This window comes from Pantherophis guttatus, chromosome 2 (assembly GCF_059756535.1).
Source record: "Pantherophis guttatus breed Tessera chromosome 2, ASM5975653v1, whole genome shotgun sequence".
In the NCBI taxonomy this organism is placed as follows: domain Eukaryota; kingdom Metazoa; phylum Chordata; class Lepidosauria; order Squamata; family Colubridae; genus Pantherophis; species Pantherophis guttatus.
Window position 1 is genome coordinate 149,844,046 of NC_142064.1, and position 23,313 is coordinate 149,867,358.

A 23,313-nucleotide genomic window follows, 5' to 3' on the forward strand; every position below is an offset into this window, starting at 1 on the left:
AGGAAAGAGATTGTGCGTAAAACAACATATATTTCTGAGGCTACGAAAAGTATTTGACAGTAGCTAGAATGAAAGAAGGTTTCCTTTCATCTCTTTCTGCTTTGCAGTAGCTCAGATCTTTTGGATTCCTTTGTGTTCTTCTAGACTTGGAATCTCATGCTCAAACTAACCAACACCACCAATATGTTTAAATAATCATTGAGAAGACTAAATAGTCATGCTATGGAATTGGGGTCCAATTATGGCAGGAGTGCACAACTCTGGCAACTTTACGACCTATGGACTTCAACTCCCAGAATTCCTGAACCCACATGGGAATTGAGCATGGCTGGTTCAGGAATTCTGGAAATTGAAGTCCACAGATCGTAAAGTTGCTCACTCCTTACACTATGGGAACTTTCTTCTGTTGCCCTCCTAATGTGATTTTGACCAAGTTAGCCTGTTTGCCTAGTTGAGAAGGAAAGTTGCTATTCAGGTCAAAAGGGATCAGTTGGGAGATTTAGATCCCAGCTGGGATCAGGACAACAGAACAAACAGTCAGAATAACTCCCTCTTTTGCTACACTGCCCTGGTCTGCCTCATCTCACATCTGCTCTTTATTCTTTCCATAATTTTTAAAGGATGTATGTAGTCACACCCAGTTGGCAGTTAGTCAACCAGCAACTTCTAGGTGTCTTCTTGTATATTCATTCTGAATCCCCTTCAAAATCTTTGTACATTAGCTAAATGTCTATGGAAATTCTCAGGTCATGACCAGGTCATGATTGTCCCAAAGGTGCGTTCTTTCAAAATGCAACTGGACTTTCTTGTTTTGCTTGAAGACATTTCGTTTCTCAGCCAAGAAGCTTCTTCAGTTCTGACTGAGTGGTGGAGTCAAGCCATTTTCCATTCCATCCTTCCTGCAAGGAATATAAATCCTTTCATTCTTCACCATTCAGACAGAACTGAAGAAGCTTCTTGGATGAAAAGCAAAATGTCTTCAAGCAAAACAAGAAAGTCCAGTTGTCTTTTGAAAGAAAGCAGCTTTGGGGCACAACATTTACCTTTCACTGCGGTTTCAACTTTGGTTGTACAGGATGCAGCTTCCAATACCTCTTGTGGGCTTTGTTCTTTCCACAGAATTGCTGAAAACCAGCAGCACAATTTATGGACATGCCGAGGTAGGAAAACATGAGAAGTACAGTATGGTGTAAGTCCTAAAGTAGACCTTGGGTATTTTTTTTTTAAAAAAAATCATCTCTCTACCTACCACCACAAAAAACCCCACACAATTCGAACCCTTGCTCCTTCTCCTCCTGATCTGCACAACATCTATAGCTTTGCTAAAAATGCTTTAGTGAAAAAGATTCATGCCATTTTCAAGTGAAGCAAGCTTACCTCATTGGTTTGAACATGGCTTTCCCGAAGTCTTGGAACCGCAAAACAAGTTTCAGGTGCACCCCGCTGGGCTTTACAACTAAGAAATGAAGAGAGATTCAGCTCCTTGTTCAAATGTCAAAACCCACAGGAAACATAATATCTGCCTTAAGAAAGAATTGGAATGGGTTTCTAACACCTTAAGGGGTGTGGTATATGAAGATCAATATCTAGTTCGCTATAGAAAGCTATCTCTTTTTCTTTCTTTTCTTGTCTGGAAATCAGTAGGAGACCCAAGGAAGTCCCAAATCTGCTGGCTAGTCAAAAATGATCTGGAGGGAGACCATGAATACCACTTCCACACTATTGCCAAGGGGGATTCATGCAGTCCCCAGGAGTTGACCTTGACCTGAGAGAGCCTTTACTTTCGTTTTTACCAATTTAACTCATTTGGGAAGATGTTTGTTGCCTGAATGTGCTTCTTTTGATATAAAAGCAAGCATTTTAAACACCTGAAAAGCAGCTGTGGGTTGCTTTTAGTCCCAACAGAAGTGATTGATTTCTACCCATGTACAGGTAGTCCTCGACTTAGGACCATAACAGAGTCCAAAATGTACTGTGCTAAGCAAGGCATTTATGGAGTTTTATGACCTCTCTTGCCGCTGCTGTTAAGTGACTCACTGCAATTGTTCAGTTAGTAAGTGAATCTTACCAACTGTAAGTGGTTAACTGTAAGTTGTTAAGTGAATCTGGCTTCCCCATTGACGTTGCTTGTCAGAAGGTGATCACTTGACCCTGGGATACTGCAATGGTCATAAATATGAGTCAGTTGCCAGGCGTCCAAATTGTGATCACATGACCACAGGGATGCTGCAATGGTCATAAGTGTGACAAATGAACAAATGAGTCACTTTTTTTCAGTGCCGGTGTAACTTTGAATGGCCACTGAATGAATCGTTGTAAGACGAGGACTGCCTGTATTTAAACATTTAAAGGAATCCAGGATTCACCGTCATCGATCCAGCTGGGAAATGCAGGGTTCAAAGTGAGCTGGGTCAATTTAGCAAGAACAACATTTCTGCTGGGACACGGAAAAGAGACAGCCATTTTCTTAATCTCTCTCTTTCTGCCTGTCATCTTTGTACTTCTTGACAGACTGTTATAGAGGTGAGGGAAGTCTGAGAGCAGGACGAGGAGGCTTGTATCTCCTTGAGGAGGGTATCAAGGATGAAGGAATGTCCTTCCTTCCTTCCTTCCTTCCTTCCTCCCTCCCTCCCGGCAGATTTCTCTCAAATCTCGGTGCCTCTTTGGATCCAGTTCAAGGTCAGGAAGAGATACTGATACTGGTTCAACAAATGCACAGCAAGCCTTTTAATAGCCTTGCAACTCCAAAGGGAAATTACACCACAGCGCTAGAGTTGCCTTTAAGCATTTAGGGCTGGGTGAGACAGAGCCCTAAATAAAGCCCAAAGGTAGCACTAAGGACTTGGCTCATACATCTCATTAATAGAACTCCATCAGCCCCACCGCCAAAAGGACTCCTGTGACATTTTGGTCAAAAAGCCGTAGCAGATAGAATAGCATTTCACCTACTTTGGGAGCAGTCACAGGCCCCGAGCAAAGCTTTCTCATCCTGGCTGTAATCTGGAATGAAAAAGAAAACCTTGGGAAGTTTTCTTACAAGGAAGGGAGGTAGAAGGTAGAAGGCAGGGGAATGTTCTGCTAACAGCAGGATTAAGAGCGGAAAGGGGGATCAGCGAAAGGGACCAAAGGAGAACAATAGGACCAGCTGGCAAAAAGAAATCATGATGTCGCTAATATGAGTTTATGAGAACTAGTTTGGTCTGGTGGTTAAGGCACCAGGCTAGAAAGTGGGAAACTGGGAGGTCTAGTCCCACTTTTGGCCTGAAAGCTGGCTGGGTGACTTTGGGCCAGTCCTGCTCTTTCAGTCTAACTTACCTCACAGGGTTGTTGCTGTGGGGAAAAGAGGAGGAAGGTGTGTTGGATGTATTTGCTGCCTTGAGTTATTTGTGAAAATAATAAAGGCAGAATATATATGAATGGATGGATGGATGAATGAATGAATGAATCAATGAGTTTTTGAAGTACAAATTATTTGTATGATGATTTCATCAGGAGCACGACATCATTGTGGCTTCTCCCAAATTCCCCAAAGACATTTCCTGTGGGAAACATTCAGGTTTCACTGCAAGTAAAAACCAGCAAAGAAGGTTTATTTATTTTTATTTATTTATTTTATTAGTTCGATTTATATGCCGCCCTTCTCCGGAGACTCAGGGCGGCTTACAATGCATTAAGCAATAGCCTTCATTCTTTTGGATATGCCTGCTTAGTAGGGTTCTATTATAGCCAATCATTTCTACCACTGACCCCCCCCTCCCCAACACACATACAGGTAGTCCTCGACTTATGACTACAAATGGGACCAGAATTCCTGTTGCTTAGCAAGGCGGTTGTCAAAGTGAGTTGTGCCCAATTTTACAACCTTTTTGCCGTGGCTGTTAAGTGAATCACTGCAGTTGTTCAGTGTATCATGTGGTTGTTAAACAAATCTGGCTTCCCCCATTCTCTTTGCTTGTTAGAAGTCGGCTGGGAAGGTGACAAATGGCGATTACATAACCCCTGGGATGCTGCTGCCGTTGCAAATCTCTGCCAGTGACCAAGCACCCGAATTTTGATCGTGTGATTCAGGGGTGGGTTCTAAATTTTTTTACTACCGGTTCTGTGGGCGTGGCTTATTTTCTGGGCCTGGCTTGATGGTCATGTGACAATTCTTTAGGATTTAGCAGAGGTACTGGTCTACCAGGCTTTTAACTGCTTGCAGAGCTGTTCCAGTCTACTCATTTGTTTTTGGAGGCCCTGGTCTACTCATTTGTTTTTGGAGGCCCCGGTCTACTCATTTGTTTTTGGAGGGCCCGGTCTACCCATTTGTTTTTGGAGGCCCTGGCCTGCTCATTTGTTTTTGGAGGCCCCGGTCTACTCATTTGTTTTTGAAGGCCCCGGTCTACTCATTTGTTTTTGGAGGCCCCGGTCTACTCATTTGTTTTTGGAGGCCCTGGTCTACCCATTTGTTTTTGGAGGCCCCGGTCTACTCATTTGTTTTTGGAGGCCCCGGTCTACTCATTTGTTTTTGGAGGCTCCGGTCTATCCATTTATTTTTGGAGGGCCCGGTCTACCCATTTGTTTTTGGAGGCCCCGGTCTACTCATTCGTTTTTGGAGGCATCGGTCTACCACCACACTGCCTTTTAACACTGATCAGCTGTAGGGCAGCCCTTTGAAGCCCCGCAGCAAGAGTTTAAACAGTTTTTTTCCTTCTAGCCGATCAGCTGGGACTCAAGGCAGCAATAGATTGGGGGTGGGGCCAAATAAAATGTAAGAATAATGCAGGGGGGGTGGGGGGGGCAGGCAGAACCGGTTCGGTGACGTCATATCGTCACCGCTACCGGCTCGGTAGAACCGGGCCGAACCGGGAGGAACCCACCAGTGGTGTGACTGTGGAGATTCTGCAGTGGTTGTAAGTGTGAGGACTGGTTGTAAGTCACTTTGTTTCCAGTGCCGTTGTAACTTTGAACACTTGCTGAATGAATAGCTGTAAGTCGGGAGACTCCCTGTGCTACAATGGGAAGAGTAGGGAAACCAGTGTGGGGTAGAAAGGTTTCCCAGTCAGAATTTTCCCTTCCAAGAAATTCTCTTTCTTCCTGCTTTTTCCGACTGAACTCTCAATTTCCTTTTGAACAGATTCCCTTACACGGTTCCCTTCTGTCTGTGTGCTTCCTTTTGTTTAATGCTACTCAATGCTTTTTTTTGAAAAGGAATAAAAATCAGAGGAACCCCACTACTGTAGTGTTTGCTCCTTTATAAGCACAGAGGTTGCCGCTGTGAGAATTAAGTCAGTCTTCTTCAAATACAGGTAGTCCTCGACTTACGACCACAATTGAGCTCAGCATTTATGTTGCTACGTGAGAAATTTGTTAAGCGAGTTTTGTCCCATTTTATGACTTTTCTTGCCACGTTTGTTAAGTGAATCACTGCAGTGGTTAAGTTAGTAATGCGGTCGTTAAGCAAATCTGGTTTCTCCATTGACTTTGCTTGTTGGAAGGTCGCAAAAAGGGATCACGTGACCCCAGGATGGGACACTGCAACCGTCATAAATATGAATCAGTTGTCAAGCAACCAAATATAAATCACATGACCATGGGGAAGCTACAATGGTCGTAAAGTGTGAAAAATGGTCACAAGACACTTTTTAAAATGCTGTTGTAATTTTGAATAGTCACTAAATGAACTGTTGTAAGTCGAGGACTACTTGTAGATTGGAGTACATTGCTTTTCTTCAGACTGAAAGCCCTTTACTTGAACGTTGTCTTAGGTATCGCTCTCTGAAGAGCAGGGAGGGGCACAGATATCTATGAGAAATCACAATGATTGCAGGTACCCGATGACATCATCATACAAATAATTTTTAATTCGTAAATTGATGTCAGTGATATCACGAAGCCAACGGTGTACAGTACATCACTTGTGTGATTGTGTCATGACAATGTTCTGAACTAGGCTCCCTTAAAAAGCAGGAAGCAGGAATTGGTCCCGGCAAAACCTCTTTTGTTTACACGACTGTGAATTACTTTCATTCACAGTCAGCAAGGTTTGTCCAAACAGTTTTTCAAAGGAATATTTCTCAACACACCTTATCTTGCTTGGCAAGCTGCCACATAACTTGTTTCCAAACGCAGGGTAAGGCAAAACTTGGCACAGAGTCTCTTAGAGTCACGAGCAGAATTTTTCACTCTTGAAACTACCGAATGAACGAATTGTTTCCTGCAAAAAACCCCTCCCCGTTCACTTCTCTTTTGTTTCCTATGGGAGGGGCCAATCATCTCTAAGGTGTGGCTTTACTCCCAAGTCGACCCTATTTTCTGAATTGTTCTTGTCTTCTGGCAGCTCTGCGTATGCGCACACTGGGAACGGGCTCCAGCTGTTCCTCTGCTTCACTGCTGTCTATCTCCCTCTCTGCCTCCAATGCAGAGCCTTCATCCGAGCTTTCCCCAGCCCCCAGGACTGGCCCATGTTCCTCCCCAACCTCCTCACTGTCTGACTCTGCTGCCAGCTTCATTGTCTGCCGGTGGGCCACAACAGACAAATGTGCCATGACTTGTCTCCCTAACCCTGCCCTGCTGATGGGATCAGGACAACAATTAAGATTGTTTAACTACATTTATGTGTAATTAAAACACCCGAAGTCTTCTGAACCTATGGGAGGCAAATTGGTGTCCCAAGAAATTAACTATTCATAATTGATTTGCAGCCCTGTATGTAATCTGGGCATGAAGCTCAAGAATATGAACTTTATGTGGCTGACTTCTAGAGGTTCTAACTTTTCATGCATCCTAGTGGTCATCTGGATTAATTTTGCGTCCCAGATCTGGTAGCCTAATATTTCCTAATAGTGAAATTTAGAAATTTCCTAACAATGAAAACAATTAACCAGTGGAACGGCTTTGCCCTTCAAAGTTGTGGGGGCATCATTGAAGGCTTTTAAGAGACTGGACAGTCTCTTCTTCTGGATAGAATGGTACATAGAATCTCCTGCTTGTGTAGGGGGTTGGACTAGTCATTAGAAGACCTCCAAGGTCCCTTCCCACTCTGTTATTCTGTCATTTCCTTTTATTTCAGCCCTCCTTTAAGAAGGATTCAAAGCATTACTTACCAGCACTGATAGTACTAAACTTCTGTGTGTCCCTAAGGAGTTGATCCACCATAGGGCTGGCCCGTGGATACAAGGCATGGCGATTGATCCCCAGGTGGAACTGAAACCAGCTTGCCTCGTGTCTGAGCTGAACCACTGAACCCACGGTTAAGTTGCGCTCTTCTCTATAAACCTGGTGCCTTCTGAAATACATGAAGCAGAGAACTTGTGTTTATTCAAAGATTAAAAAGTGCCCTGAAGGAATTGTCACTAATATAGGTTATCCTCCAATAATGATCACGATTGAGCTCAAAATTTCCATTGCTAAGCGAGACAGTTGTTAAGCGAGTTTTGCAGCATTTTATGACCTCTCTTGCCACAGTTGTTAAATGAATCACTGCGGTTGTTAAGTTAGCAACACGGTTGTTGGTGAAATCCAATTTTTTTTTACTACCGGTTCTGTGGGTGTGGCTTGGTGGGAGTGGCAGGGGAAGGATATTGCAAACTCTCCATTCCCACCCCACTCTGGGGCCAGCCAGAAGTGGCATTTGCCAGTTCTCTGAACTACTCAAAATTTCCTCTGCTGGTTCTCCAAACTACTCAAAATTTCTGCTACCGGTTCTCCAGAACCTGTCAGAACCTGCTGGATTTCACCTCTGGTTTTGCCCCATTTTACAACCTTTCTTGCCACAGTTGTTAAGTGAATCACTGCAGTTGTTAATTTGGTAACATGGTTGTTAAGTAAATTTGGCTTCCTCATTGACTTCGCTTGTCAGAAGATTGCAAAAGGGGATCACATGACCCAGGGACACTGCAACCGTTATAAATACCTGCCAGTTGCCAAGTGTCCAAATTTTGAGCATGTGTCCATGGGGAGGCTGCAATGGTTGTAAGGGTGAACAATGGTCGTAAGTCACTTTTTTCAGTACCGTCGTAACTATGGTCACGAAATGAATGGTTGTAAATAGAGCACTACCTGTAGATAATTTGTCCAAAGATATCCAAGTTTCTAGACCAAGGGTGTCAAACTCAAGGCCCAGGGGATAAATCCGGGGTGCTTAGATCTGGCCCACTGGGCTGTCCTGAAAACAGCGAAGGATCGTCCCGTCTGCAGTGCCTCTGCCAGTGAAAACAGAGCCTGGGAGGCCTGTACAGCCATCCCGAGCTCTGTTTTCGCTGGGAGAGGGTTGTAGGAGGTTGTTGTGGCCGAAAATGGGGCCCAGGGGTCCCCCCCTGCCAGTTTTCACTGGCGGAGGGCTAGCAAAACAAACTAAAAGCAAAACAAAAGGAGAAATGTTTCCCCTATTGCATTTGAGTGTGCACAAAGGGACAGGAAAGGAGAAAGGGAAAGAGGAAAGACAAAGAAAAAGAAGGAAGGAAGGAAGGAAGGAAGGAAGGAAGGAAGGAAGGAAGGAAGGAAGGTTGGATTGCCTCAGCCATGTCCAGGCCACCACAGGTGCCCCTGACATGAGTGACGTCGAGCTGGCCACACCCAGCCCACCCACGCTGACCTCAGCCCCCGAGGTCAAACACAGCCCTGATGTGGCCCTCAATGAAATCAAGTTTGACACCCCTGATCTAGAAAATCAATAGGCTGGAGGTTGCTATCTTTGCAACAAACCATGTTGGCCCAAGTGAATAATGGGTCTGGCTCAGAAGTGGGTTTCAGCAGGTTCTGACCAGTTCTGGAGAATCAGTAGCGGAAATTTTGAGTAGTTCGGAGAATTACTCAATACCACCTCTGACTGGCCCAGCCCCCATCTATTCTCTGCCTCCCACGTCCCCGCTGATTGGGAGGTTATGGGGATTTTGCAATAATCTTCCCCTGGATTGGGGAGGGAATGGAGATTTTACAGTATCCTTCCCCTGCCATGCCCACCAAGCCACGCCCACCAAACCATGCCATGCCCACCAAGCCACATCCACAGAACCAGCAGTAAAAATTTTTGAAATCCACTACTGGTCTGGCTACTAGCTCTCTCCCTCACTCACTTCCTTCTCCCAATTCTGGTAGCACATCTGTTCCCGTTAGCCACAGCAGACAATGCCAGTTACATTTCCTAAAACTCAAGTTTACAGACCCATTGCTGTTTCTACTTTCTACCATGCTTGCAACTGAATTGGAAAGAAGGCATGGACTGGTCTGGATGGCACAGTTTTACATTATGTACGGATAGTCCTTGTCTTACAACCATTCACTTAGAGACCGTTCGAAGTTACAATGGCACTGAAAAAGTGACATATGACCAGTTTTCACACTTATAACCACTGCAGCGCAGAGGTGGGTTTCACATAATTTTACCACCGGCTCACCACGCACTGAAAATGTGACTGTGCGTGCATCTTCAGCGCTTTCAGCGCATGAGTGTGACCTTCCACACATGCAGTTTGCTCACACACATAGCTTGCACGCATGCACGCGCCTTAGAAAATGTGGCTAAATAGGACGGCATCATGCCGGGGCAGATCGCAGGTCGCCACTACCGGTTCGCCTGAACCGGTCTGAACCAACTGAATACCACCACTGCTGCAGCATCCCTGGGGGTCACATGATCAGAATTCAGATGCTTGGCAACTGGCATGTATTTATGATGGTTGCAAATGTCCCAGGGTCATTTGTAACCTTCCCAGGCAGCTTCCAACAAGCAAAGTCAATGGGGAAAGTCAGATTCCTTTAATGATCACAAGATTCATTTACCAATTGCAGTGATTCACTTAACAAATGTGGTGACAAAATATCCTAAAATGGGGCAAAACTCTCTGAACAACTTCCTCACTTAGCAATTTTGCATCAGTTTGGTTGTTAGTTGAGGACCAGCAATACCTATGTGGTTTTGTGAATATGTGAGCTTAGAGCCACCCAGAATATTATTATGTAGTTTAAAAGATTATTGTTTAAAATGCTTTCCAAAGGGATGGAACCTGGTTGCCTCAGAACCACCTGGTGCAATTGATAATCCTATAGTGACATCACTACCTCATCTCCAGTAGCAGTGTATACACCTTCATGCTGCTCATGGTCTGAATGCTACGGGAAATTGGGGAGTATGGACACTAACTGGAACCAGAGGTGCCAAACTGAGCCATCTGCCGACCTTCAAGGATGCCAGTCCTGGGAAATGGATTTGCACTGGTGCCTGAGGCACCGAGTTTCCAAAACATCAGAACGAGACCTGATTGGACTGCTCTCCCAGGAGGGAGAGTTTTGGACATTGAGGATTGCTTTCAATGTATAATTTTGCATGGTTTTTCCTCAGAGCTTGCCTCATCCATGCTGCACTCAGCATCTCTAGTAAAAGTACCTTTTCTCTAACACTTATGGGAGTCAAAGGTCGTTCTTTCCTATGGAGTTTTCTGGACAGAGAAAAAGAAGGTGTCAGAACGAAAAAGACAACTGTGGGTATAGAAATATGGGGCATCTACAAGATAGAGAATTGGAGACACTCCTCATATTTTGTTTTGGCTTCACCTCTGGCTATACTGATTTGCATCAAACCTCCAACAAATTGGAATTCTGCATTAGAAAACATTCATTCATTCATTCATTCATTCATTCATTCATTCATTCATTCATTCTATTTAGATGCCTGTCCATCTCACCAAGTGACTCTGAGAGATTAACATAGGGTTAAAAACTTGCCAAGCAAACTAAACAATGACCTAATATACTGTCTGTCTAAGGGTTGCATCTTGACTAGCACTCCTTTTTATCGGAATCCTCCTGCATTAGGCTGGAATCCATTAACACAAGATCGCTCTGCCCTTTTCTTTTTCTTGCAGTTTGCTGGACATTTCAGAAACAGATAATATGAGTTGGCAGCCCAGGCTCTTCTCAGAAGCTGGGAATCCGCACTGCAAATCCACTTTATGATTCAGGTAAGCAAGTTCAAGAGAAATGGACCTCTCTGTGTGGTTACCCATTCCTTGGTACTGTTTTGATTCTTGTAAGCAGATGTGCATTCTATATACAGTATCTTTACTTGAATCCAGGTTTAGGTCATAAAATGTCTAGGTCATAAAATGAACAGGCTAAGGGGAGCCAGCAGTTACTAGACAAACAAATGTTGCGTACAATTACATTTGAAAAAAAATCTGAAATGGTTTACTGCCCTAAGTATTCCAAGATCAGAAGTGGAGAATGGCTCAGGACATTTGTGGTTTCAAAGATGTCTAAAAAAATAACAGGGCACAGAGCTTTTTCCAAACCATAATAATCAGTCAACCTCTTGGACAGATATAAACCCTGTAATTGCATATGTCATCAGTGTCAGTGGCAATAATGAAGGCCATATTTGCATTAAAAGTTTAGTAGTTGGTCCACAGTAGAAAACTCTAACTCTGTGGTGCCATCTAGTGGTCACTCAGAATCCTTGCAGCCTAGATACAGCCACCCAGCCCCTGCGCTGGGGTTAGAGAGAATTAATTTTAGTTCCAAACAGCTTTGGGTGTAACCTTCCCTGGTGAGCTCTGTCATGCAAACACATAAAGTAAATTAACAGAGGGCTCCTGGAAGAGCGACAAGTATTTAGGATAGCCCACATAACTGGACCTTCTCCAAAAACTCCCGTTTTTCTGATTTTTCTATTTTTTCTGTCCCTGAGCACAGAATTTGCTGTTGCGATATCCATACTGTCCTATTAGTGCCACTAAGTGATGATGTAGTTTTAATCTGGGACAAATAGCAATAGCAATAGCACTTAAACTTATATACTGCTTTACACTGCTTTACAGCCCTCTCTAACCGGTTTACAGAGTCAGCATATTTCCCCTAACAATCTGGGTGCTCATTTTACCAACCTCAGAAGGATGGAAGGCTGCTGAGTCAACCTTAAGCCTGGTGAGATTCGAACTGCCAAATTGCAGGCAGCCGGCAGTCAGCAGAAGTAGCCTGCAGTACTGCACTCTAACCATTGCACCACCACGTCCCAAATAAAGGAAAGTTGGTGGATTCCTCTGTTTGTCCTCCCACCAAGCATTACTTCCCAATCATTCTCTTGAAGAGTAGTGAGATGAGGATGGGGATGGAGAAAAGTAGACAGATACTTGCAAAGCATGTGCAAGCAATTCACAAGTTCCCTGACCCCCCACCAAGAGTCTGGAGGTACAGAATTCCCATGTGTGCCATCCTGCATCCATGATTGTCAGCGGGCAATTCTTGAACATCAATTTAGTGCTCTTTTCAAAGGAGAGGTAAGCCCACATTCAGAAATAGCCCAGATGACAGATCACAGGAATGGAAGAGTGGATGCATGGAGAAGTTGTGGGGGCACTGTCTCCTGCTTCAGCCAGTATGTCTCCTGTACCAGAGGTGGGTTTCAGCAGGTTCTGACCAGTTCTGGAGAACCGGTAGCAGAAATTTTGAGTAGTTCGGAGAACCCATAGTAAAAATTCTGACTGGCCCCACCCCCATCTATTCTCTACTTCCCAAGTCCCAGATGATTGGGAGGAAATGGGGATTTTGCAGTATCCTTCCCCTGCCACACCCACCAAGCCATGCCATGCCCACCAAGCCATGCCATGCCCACCAAGCCACGCCCACAGAACCGGTAGTAAAAAAATTTGAAACCCACCACTGTCCTGTACATTGTGGTCAGATGAACAGATTTGGAGAAATGGCATGAAGTAGAATCCATCTTGATCCACTACTGCAAAAAACACAGCAATTTGGGCTGAGGTGTTCATGATGGGCAACACCCAAAAGAAGGGTGTGAAACATGCAAAACGTGTGAAGTAAGAAAATCACTTCATTTCCTCCCCAAAATAATAAAAACAGTGGGACATATGACCCCTCCCCCAAACTCTTATTAGTAGAAACAATAGAAAACTTCCACTGGCTTCCCCATTTGCTTTGCTTGTGGAGACCATGTGGGCTTCACTTAACAACAACAGCAGCCAGAAGTGTCAGAACTGCCATAGCTAAGTGATGTGGATATGTGACATCATGCTTTCCAACCACGTTGCTAAGCAATGGCAATCCCAGTCCCTATTGCTGTCATTAATTGAAGGATACCTGCAATTTTTTTAATGTCAATTTAATTTGCTGTCTTCTGAATCTAGCAAGCCAAGTATGTAGGGACCAATCCTCCAAACTAGAAAGAAAGTTCTGATGGGATTGTCATGTGTGGGGGGTGGGGGGGAGGGCAGGGAAGGAAAGGGAGAATCTGATGAAAAAAGTGGCAATTTATTTCTCTTTATTGTGGGTAGGTATAAGAACAAGACTTTTCTGGGGTTTGCCTACGAATCTCCAGAAACATCACCATAGGCCGTGTGTGTGTGTGTGTGTGTGTGTGTGTGTGTGTGTGTGTGTGTATACACATATGTATAAGTTTGTGTGGTTGTATTTTTACATATACGAGTACTCTGATTAAGCACAAAAATCTTAGGAGTGGAAAACTAAGGAGCATAAATGACTGAGTTTTAGCAATTGAGCAATAGCTTACTATATCATTTTTCTGCCACTTCAATTTGTGCAATTAAATTGGAAAACATTTCCTTCTTTTCCTCTTCCCATTAAGCCGTCTTGTAGCAACTTACCCCTTCTCTGAATCTTATGAGAAATTTACAATTTATAAACTTTGGCCCATACCTGGATGTATTCAATCCGTTTGATAAGAATCCAGATAATCTGCTTATTCTAGGGCACTTACAAACTGTAAGATTCACTTAACAGCAGCAAAAAGGTCATAAAATTGAGCATAACTCAATCTAAGGATGACCCACTAAGGCTGAGAAGGCTCTGGTGGCTACAACTACAACACAATCGTTGTAGTAGAAACTTTTGCAGGCAACTATAATTTTCAGAGGCATAAAGCAGAGGGAAGATGTGCTTGGACGTAGGAGGGAAGCTGTTTTGCAAGATAAATGCAGAATAACAAATGTGTACTGACAGCAGAAATGCCACCTATGAGTCATCCAATTTAATCTAATGCAACTTGATTTTTATGAATTGGCCCAGCAGTTAAATTCTCCTTCTATAACTATGCTCCATTTGCATGTGAGCTAATTCTTGTTCCTAGAATTATCAAACCTGATTCACCCTCCAAATGTATAGGGGACCATTAGGCAAGATTTGAGAAAATTTGGCAGAAGACTCTGACCTTCGACTGTATCACACCAATACTGATGGATTTAGGCCTGTTTGCCCATTTCACCATCTAACAGTGGGTGTGTGTAACCAGAGAGTATCATTTCCATCTATATTATTCACAAAACTGATAATATCTTTATATAGGAAAGAGATGTCCCACCATATCTAGACTTGGTTTATTTCTGTTAGGCTTAGGTAAATTGTGCTGAGCACGGGTGCCCAACCTTGGCAATTTTAAGACTTGTAGACTTTAACTCCCAGAATTCCCATGCTGACTAAGGAATTCTGGGAGTTGAAGTTTGTAAGTCTTAAAGTTGCCAAAGTCGGACACCCTGGTGCTGAGGAACCTAGAGTACTTACAAATGAAAAAATATGGTCTTGGAGCTGCTATATGAAATCAATACTCAAATAATCAAATATCACCCAGGTCAATTTAATTAATTTGAATGCTGCTAATTGATGCAGGCGGCAAAGCTATATTTATTTTCCTAGACGTTGCTTCTATGGAAGATAACAGAAGACTCACTTCTTGGTAAACATGCACCAAGATTTTCATTGTAACCGTAACCAGGGATGAAATGCTCCTGGTTCGGACTGGCTCGCCTGATCCGGTAGCAATGGTGGCGGGTGGTTCGGAGAACTGGTAGCAAAAATCCCTGCCCTCCCCCACTCCATGCCCAGCTGAGCAGCGCAATCATCAGAGGCTTTTTTTTTATTTTTAAAAGCATTTTTTCTACCTCTTTGGCTGAAAAAATGCTTTTAAAAGTAAAAAAAAAAAGCCTCTGATGATTGCACGGCTCAGCTGGGACCGTCAGAGGCTTTTAAAAGCATTTTTTCTACAACCTCTTCGGCCAAAGAGGTTGTAGAAAAAATGGTTTTAAAAGTAAAAAAAAAAAAAAAGTTGCCCACGCCCACCCAGTCACATTACCCCCCACCAAGCCACGCCCACAGAACCGGTAGTAATGAATTTTACATTTCACCACTGACCCTAACCCTTACTTCCAAATAATTTATAGATGTTTGTGTGAGAGTAAATATGCATCAATCACAACAGCGGCTGCACCTATAAATCACATTAGAATCAAGCTGGATGGCCTGATATATCTTTGAAATCTCTGCATAGACCCTGTAACATGTGACATGTGTCACTTCTCCTGAGGGAGGTGCATTGGCTGCCGATTTGCTTCTGGGTGTGGGTTGCCACCTTTAAATCCTTACATGGCTTGGAACCAAGTTATCTGAAGGACCATTTCTTCCCAGTTAAATCCACCTGACCCACCAAAGCAGGGAGGCTGGGAATGATGCATGTCCCCTGTCCTATGGAGGTGCATTTGGTAGGACCAAAAGAAGGGCCTTCTCTGTGGTGGCTCCCTCCCTCTGGAACATCATCTCTCAGGAAATTAGACTGGCTCCCACTCTGACAGTCTTTCCCAAGGCCTGAAGACCTGGTTCTGTCAAGAGGCCTGGGGAACCCAGAGTGGGATGGAGCCTATCAAGTGGAGGAAGGCAAATATACATGGATATACATGGTTCCAGGATAATGTTGCAAGAGCCAATCTAGGTCAGTCACCGGGACCAGAGGTTTTGTCTTCCGAGGTTTCGTACTTGTGCTGGAGCCCATCTTCAGGGAACTTCTCTCTGGCTCCAGCACGAGTCCGAAAGCTTGTAAGACAAAACCTCTGGTCTTGGTGACTAACCCATATTGTTTGATTGCTTGTGGTCACCAGGGGATGGGTAGGGGGTTATTGTTTTTAACGCTTTATATATTGGGTATATTTTTTGTAAATTGCCTAGAGTCACTGAAAGTGAGTGGGAGGCCATATATATTCTATGAATGAATGACTGACTGACTGACTGACTGAATGAATGAATGTTCTGAACTCCTGGTTCTTGCTTTATGAAATCCTTGTGCAACCTCTGAATTGGCAACTGAGTTCATACATTATGCTAAATCCTAACTGGAATTAGCTGGGTCTTAGCATAGCATGTTGTCTAAATCAGAGGTGGTATTCACTTACCTTCGCTACTGGTTTGCAAAAGTGTGCACGCTCGCACGCGCACTTGCTTTGCTCACACACACTTTTGCGCAAGCACAGGGCCTTCCACACATGCACAGAGCATCAAAAATGGGACGTGATGATGTCTGGGTGGGTGGGCGGAGCCTCCCGCAGCCGCCGCTACCAGTTCACACAAACCAGATAGAACCGGTTGAATACCACCACTGGTTTAAATTCAACCACTTCAGGCTATGAATGCTCATTTTAAGCGGGGCCCTGTGAATGAAACAGGCCATGACAGCTTCCTCAACAAATCATAGTTAAAATATCATGGCTTAGACCAAAAAGTGTAACTCCAGGCAATATTCCTGAAGGGAACTGAACCAGGGGTAGGTTCTACTTACCTTTACTACCGGTTTGTAATGGGGCTGCGTGCGCGCGCGAGTGAAGCAAAGCATGCGCAGAAGCATTCTGATGACATCAGGGTTGGTGGGTGGAGCCTCATACCAGTTTTACTACCGGTTCTATAGAACCGGTGCGAACCGGGGGCAACCCACCACTGCACTGACCCAGGATCCCAACTAAATGGGCATGCAGCGATTCCTTGTTTTTTCCAAGATATGCTCCGTTTCTCGTTGCTTCCCTTAAAAGACTTCTAATGCTATTATGATTGAGTTTTGCCCATTTTACTTCTGCTATCAAAATTTACAATGGCCTGAAAATTTTTTTTGCTGAGCTCCTTTTAGGCCAACTGTAGAAATGATCTTCAGCTGTTTTCAGATGCTTGCCACAGCTCTTGACATGAATATAAAACGAGTTAGCGGATTTGCTTGCTTTATTTTTCTTTTCAGGTTTCTGACTGGGCTTTCTCTTTGCGCTTTTCATTTTCGCCTGATACTTGGGATATGCAGGTTAAGAAGATTCTCATGTAAGCGCAGCCTGAATTAAGTTGTGCCTCGGTGATTTAAATTATTAGTCCCTCGAGATTCAAGACCGTTTGTCTGCCTTTTGCTTCCAGTTTATGGGGTCGTAAAGTGTCAGCAACACAATTTATGAATCGGTATGCATCTCGGGCGTTAGTGTATAAGAATTCAGTCTTCCAAAACATGTTCTTGCTTTATTTGCAGCTCGGCATTAAAACCCAGACAAGTCTAACGTTAACACAGCTTGTTAAACTTCTCTGAATGGCAACCTCAGTTTATGAAGCCCATATATTGCATTACAAAGCAGCTGCAGAATAATCAATAGTGTCTCACACCCAAGGAATACGATGCAATGCTAAGTCGCACCAGGGCAAATGGCTTGCCCAGACCGCACAGAAATAATCTTGGCAGATTATTTATTTGGCAGCAAATAAAAAAGCCTCCAAAAAAAAAAAAAGAAAAAAAAGAAAAAAGAAAATTGCAAAGGATAAATCAACTGTAATGGATAAGAGAGAGAAAGGGGGAAAAGAAGAGAAACGCAAACAAATAGCTTTCTCCTCCAGGATGGATGGAATGAGTATAGATAATCTTTGACTTATAACCATTCATTTAGTGACTGTTCAAAGTTACAATGGTGCTGAAAAAAGTGACTTATGACCATTTTTTACACTTAGAACTGCTGCAGCATAACCATGGTCATTTCAATCAGAATAGACCTGGAAGGGACCTTGGAGGTCTTCTAGTCCAACCCCCAGCTCAAGCAGAAGACCCTATGCCATTTCAGATAGGTGGCCATTTTGTCTTTTCTTAAAAACCTTCAGTGATGAAGCACCTACAACTTCTGGAGGCAAGCTGTTCCACTGATTAATTGTCCTCACTGGAAGTTTCCCCTTAATTCCAGGTTGCATCTCTCCTTGATTAGTTTCCATCAGTGGTGGGTTGCCCCCGGTTCGCACCGGTTCTATAGAACCGGTAGTAAAACTGGTGAGAGGCTCCGCCCACCAATCCCGACGTCATCAAAATGCTTCTGTGCGAGTGAAGCGAGTGCGCGTGCGGGGCCCCGTTGCGAACCGGTAGTAAAGGTAAGTAGAACCCACCCCTGGTTTCCATCCATCGTTTCTTGTCCTGCCCTCTAGTGCTTTGGAAAATAAGCTGATCCCCTTTTCTTTGTGGCAGCTCCAGAGGTGAGCTGCTGCCGGTTCGGACTGGTTCAGGTGAACCTGTAGTTGCGACTTGCGGGTGGGGGTGGGCCTGCCCGCCCCAGCACTATCCCATCCTACATTGCCTTGTTTTTGAAGCCACACTCATGCACAAAAGGCCACATTTTCAGTGCTGGGTGAACCGGTTGCCCTACCCCTGAGTAGCCCCTCAAATACTGGAATATTGCTATCATGTCACTCCTAGTCCTTATTTTCTCTAGACTAGCCAAATCCAATTCCTGCAACTGTTCTTCACATTTTTTTGTCTCCAGGCCTTTAATCATCTTAGTTCCACTTCTTTGCACTTTTTCCCAAAGTCTCAACAACTTTTTTGTAATATGGTGACCAAAACTGGATGCAGTATTCCAGGTGCAAGATTTATAAAGATTTATAAAGCGGTACTAATACTTCATGTGATTTTGATCCTATGTCTTTGTTTATACAACCAAGGATTGTATTAGCTTTTTTGGCTGCTGCCGCACACTGCTGCCTCATGTTTAAATGATCATCCACTAAGACTCCAAAGTCCCTCTCACAGTTACTGTTTTTGAGCCAAGTTTTGCTTAATCTGTACTTGTATCTTTGGTTTTTCCTGCCTAGATGCAAAACCTTGCTTTTCTCCACATTAAATTTCATTTTGTTGGATAGGGCCCATTGTTCATGTCTGTCAAGATATTTTGGGATCCTGAGCTTTTCTTCTGGGGTGTTGCTATTCCTGCCAGGTTAGTGCCATCTGCAAATTTGATGAGTCACATGATCAAAATTCAGACGCTTGGAACTGCCTTACATTTATGACGGTTGCAATCTCCTGAGGTCATGTGACCACGTTTTGCGATCTTCCAATAAGCAAAATCAATGGGGAAGCCAGATTCACTTAACAACCATGTTATTAATTTAACAACTGCAGAGAGGTCATAAAATGTGATAAAACCCATTTAATAACTGTCTCGCTTAGCAACAGAAATGTTGGTTTCAATTGTGGTTGTAAATTGAGGACTACTTGTACCAGCAGGAGGTGGGATACAATTCACATTTTCTTTCCCTTTTTTAGATTCTAGTCTGATTCACATAATATGCAGAGCCATAATATAAGTAGATTCCATTGTGGCTCAGCTAGTTGTGCTGATTCACAACTATAATTTCACTTTGGCTGAGACTGACGTTAAGCACAAATGGCCTTAAGAAATTTTCCACTGAACTTGCAGGGAGAGTTATTAAGTGATGGAGTCTCTAAGTTTTTCCAGGGAAGGAGAACAATAGAACAATAGAGTAGCAGAGTTAGAAGGGACCTTAGAGGTCTTCTAGTCCAACCCCCTGCTCAGGCAGGAAACCCTATACCATTTCAGACAAATGGTTGTCCAATCTCTTCTTAAAAACTTTCAGTGTTGGAGCATTCACAACTTCTGAAGGGAAGTTGTTCCACTGATTAATTGTTCTACCTGTCAGGAAATTTTTTTCTTAGTTCTAGGTTGCTTCTCTCCTTGATTAGTTTTTCTCCCATACTTTCTCCATGGTAAGATTCCTCCTTAACAACGATGGTAATACTATTATTGAAAAATCCCAATGAGAGAAGGGATTCCCTCATGAGACTTTTCCCTTGGGATTTAATGGAAGTATGAGAAGTTGCAGGAGAAATGGATAGTATAGAGAAAGTGCAAGGATTTCACCTGCACTTTTTGACCATAACTAAACAAAAGACAGACACATCATCTGAATCTTTCTGCAAAATGCTCTTTTCTCCCCACGAAAGTATTTCTAAAGTAAATTCCTCTTCACTAAATTGAATGAGATTTGGTAGGGAAAAAAATATAGCAGAATTTCTGAGCTTAGCAATTTGGTGAAAGCTCAAAGGACTTCCAAGCATCACCTGGGAAGACTTCCAAGTCTTACAACCCAAACATCAGGACAAACAGCAAAGAAAACACTTCCATTTCAGATCCGAGTTTGGTTTATTTTCCACATTCTTCGGATTCTGACATCTTTTTCTAAGCTATATTTGTAGCTCAGAGTTAAAATGAGGGGTACTTGTTGCTCCCCGAGATTGTTTTCTTGCAGAAGTTTCATTACCCAAATTAGCTAATCTCATCAGTGCTAGAAAGAAATGTGGTTTGCTCTCACATTATATTCTAGTACAGGGGTATCAAACTGGCGGTCCATGGGCTGGATGCGTCACGCGCATGCCAAGCCAACCACAGCTCTGCGAAGGGAAAAAACATTGTGATACGTTAACAATGTGATGCTGCATTTTCTAGTGGTTTATAGGTTACTGCAGTGGTGGGTTCTAACTGGCTTTACTACCGGTTCTCCACGGAAGCGTATTACGAATCTGCCCAGCTGAGGTGCGGCAATCCACTCTGCCGCACCTCTCAGCTGGGCTAAAAAAGAAGAAATAAAAGGAATACCATGGATGGGGACGGGCGGGAGGGCCCAGCTCCCGAAGAAAGAGAACCGGTTCGGTGACGTAATAGTGTCACCGCTACCGGCTCACCCGAACCGGGCCGAACCAGGAGAAACCCACCACTGGTCTACTGATGATATTACCTAGTTTGGATAATGAAATGTCTGCAAGAAAATAACCCAGCTCAGAGAGCACCAAGGACTCCTCGTCTTTTTCTAAAGTTGACTTGTTTTCTTATTTATTTATTTATTTTGCTAAGAAAGCTTACATACAATGTCCATTTGGTTATCAGAAACTGAGCTCACCCGACAGAATATTTATTTTTTCCTCTCTCTTTTACCTCATTACTGTTTCTCCAGATTCACTCACAGAATGATTGTCACTTTTTCTTTTCTGGTGTAGCTCATTTATTCATCCATCCATCACCTTTTATATCCCTCCACGATTGTATGCAGACTCTTGGCTCATCTAATTCAGAATCCAGCCTTACCCAAGGCTACTCTACAAATAAAGTCTACATCACAAACACTCAAACATCCACATCAATGTCTTTTTCTTGGGAAACAGCTTTATCTACAGAATTTCCATCTAACATCTTGTGTCTTAAAGTATTTAATAAACCTGTGATAGACGCTGTTCAAAGAGTCCCCAGCAGAGATTCAAGGACGCAGCTGTTTGATAAGGTTATTTATTATTAAGGAAGATAGAAAAGTTACAATAAAGCAGAAAAACAGCAATGTAGCAGTCCCAAACTTTGTGCTTCTTTTTCTCACTTTCTTAGATTGCAAGCAGGTCCTTTCTCAGAAAGAGGGATGGTTGACATCTGGGCACTTTTCTTGTAACTGCCCTGACTGGTCTCAAACTTTTTGTTCCTGATCTTGGTCCATACAGGTTTCAAAGTTTTAAGCCCTTAGATCAGGGGTGAAATCCAGCAGGTTCTAACAGGTTCTGGAGAACCGGTAGTGGAAATTTTGAGTGGTTCAGAGAACCAGCAAATGCCACCTCTGGTTGGCCCCAGAGTGGGGTGGGAATGGAGATTTTGCAATATCCTTCCCCCAGAGTGGGGAAGGAATGGGGATTTTGCAGTAACCTTCCTCTGGAGTGGGGTGGGAATGGAGATTTTGCAGTATCCTTCCCCTGCCACGCCACCAAGCCACACCACGCCCACCAAGCCACACCCACAGAACCGGTAGTAAAAAAAATTGGATTTCACCACTGCCTTAGATATCTTTACTATTCATTAAAGAGAGCCAGTCAAAGTAGTCCTTGACTTATAACCGTTCGTTTAGTGCCTGTTCAAAGTTACAAAGGTCCTGAAAAAAGTCACCTATGACCATTTTTCATACTTACATCACTGTTGCAGAGTTCCCACAGTCATGTGATCAAAATTCAGATGCTGACAACTGGCTAATATTTCTGATGGTTGCATGTCCCAGGATCATGTGATCACCTTTTGCAGCCTTCCGACAAGCAAAATCAATGGGGAAGCCAGATTCACTTTGCAGCCATGTTACCAACTTAACAACTGCTGTCATTCACTTAACAAGCAAGAAAAATGAGGCAAAACTCACTTAATAACTGTCTTGCTTAGCAGTGGAAATTTTGGGCTCATTTGTCAAACATCAAGGACTATCTATATTGTAACTGGCCTGTCTTGTCCTGACCCTGGTCCTTCCGGCCCTTAGAGCTGTATAGCTTTCAAAAATAATTAAGACGTTTTCAGCCCTTACACATCTTTACTATTCATTAAAGAGAGCCAATATAGCGATGAAATAGTGTTTTTCCAGTGAGACCGGTCTATCAGGGCAACCTGGTCTACCCGAATATGGGATGAAGTATACTGCTTCCGCTTTCGCCTTTCAGCCCTAATCCAGGAGCCTTCGCAGGTAGTTGATTCCCCGACGAACTAACTTTGCCAGTAAATTTAAATTTAACACAATATGGTGTCAGTGAATATGAGGTCATGAATTGGAATAGACATGTCAACAGGTGAGCCAATGAGGATTGTTTGGTGACTCAGATAGTTTGTAGCCTGGGCATGGCTTAGCTTGACTGTTGTGTATAAAAGAGTTGGTTTGTCCTTGCATTATTGCTTCTGTGATTATATAGATTCTGTGCTTCTGGATTCTGACTTCTGGATTCTGCTGCATGGGTATTGTATACATGCATCATGCTTTATATTACTGTACATAAAGAAGTTTCTTTTATACATGAATCCTGCTGAATTCTTTACTTGCGTGCTGGTTGGATTGCTGCAAACTCTAACATATAGTGATGAAGGTGTTCAACTAGAAAAGAGCAGATCCAGAGATCCCATCTTCAACCATGGAAGCTCCCTGAGTGAGGGTGGGCTAATCAGACTCTCTCAGCTCCAACTCCCTTTCCTGTGGGGCAAATAGGTTTTGTACTTAGCTATAAACATATACCAAATGGAAATACTGAAGCTCTTTTTTCCCGACATCTGCTGCAGGCCTGAGAATTGCTACTCCTTTAAGAGTAACTTCAATGAGTCAGCTCCTGAACTGATGCAGCAACATCGGTTTTAAAGCTTGCCCAGATGCCTGAAAATAACTAACCTGCTGTAATAAATCGCAGGGAGGGGCTGTGTTTTTGTGCTGTTTGGAAGACTTCTTCCAAATCATTTT

General features: G+C 43.4%; 1 protein-coding gene across 1 annotated transcript in view; it reads right to left on the minus strand.

Annotated features, from left to right (window-relative positions):
- FAM20A (FAM20A golgi associated secretory pathway pseudokinase) overlaps positions 1 to 23,313 on the minus strand; it is a 59,003-nt gene that overhangs the window by 21,216 nt on the left and 14,474 nt on the right. The window contains exons 2-4 of the mRNA XM_034412691.2: positions 7,086 to 7,267; positions 2,950 to 3,000; positions 1,378 to 1,456 (exon numbers count right to left, since the gene is read on the minus strand). Of these exons, the coding sequence (XP_034268582.2) occupies positions 1,378 to 1,456; positions 2,950 to 3,000; positions 7,086 to 7,267 (312 nt within the window). The remainder of the gene's footprint in view (positions 1 to 1,377; positions 1,457 to 2,949; positions 3,001 to 7,085; positions 7,268 to 23,313) is intronic.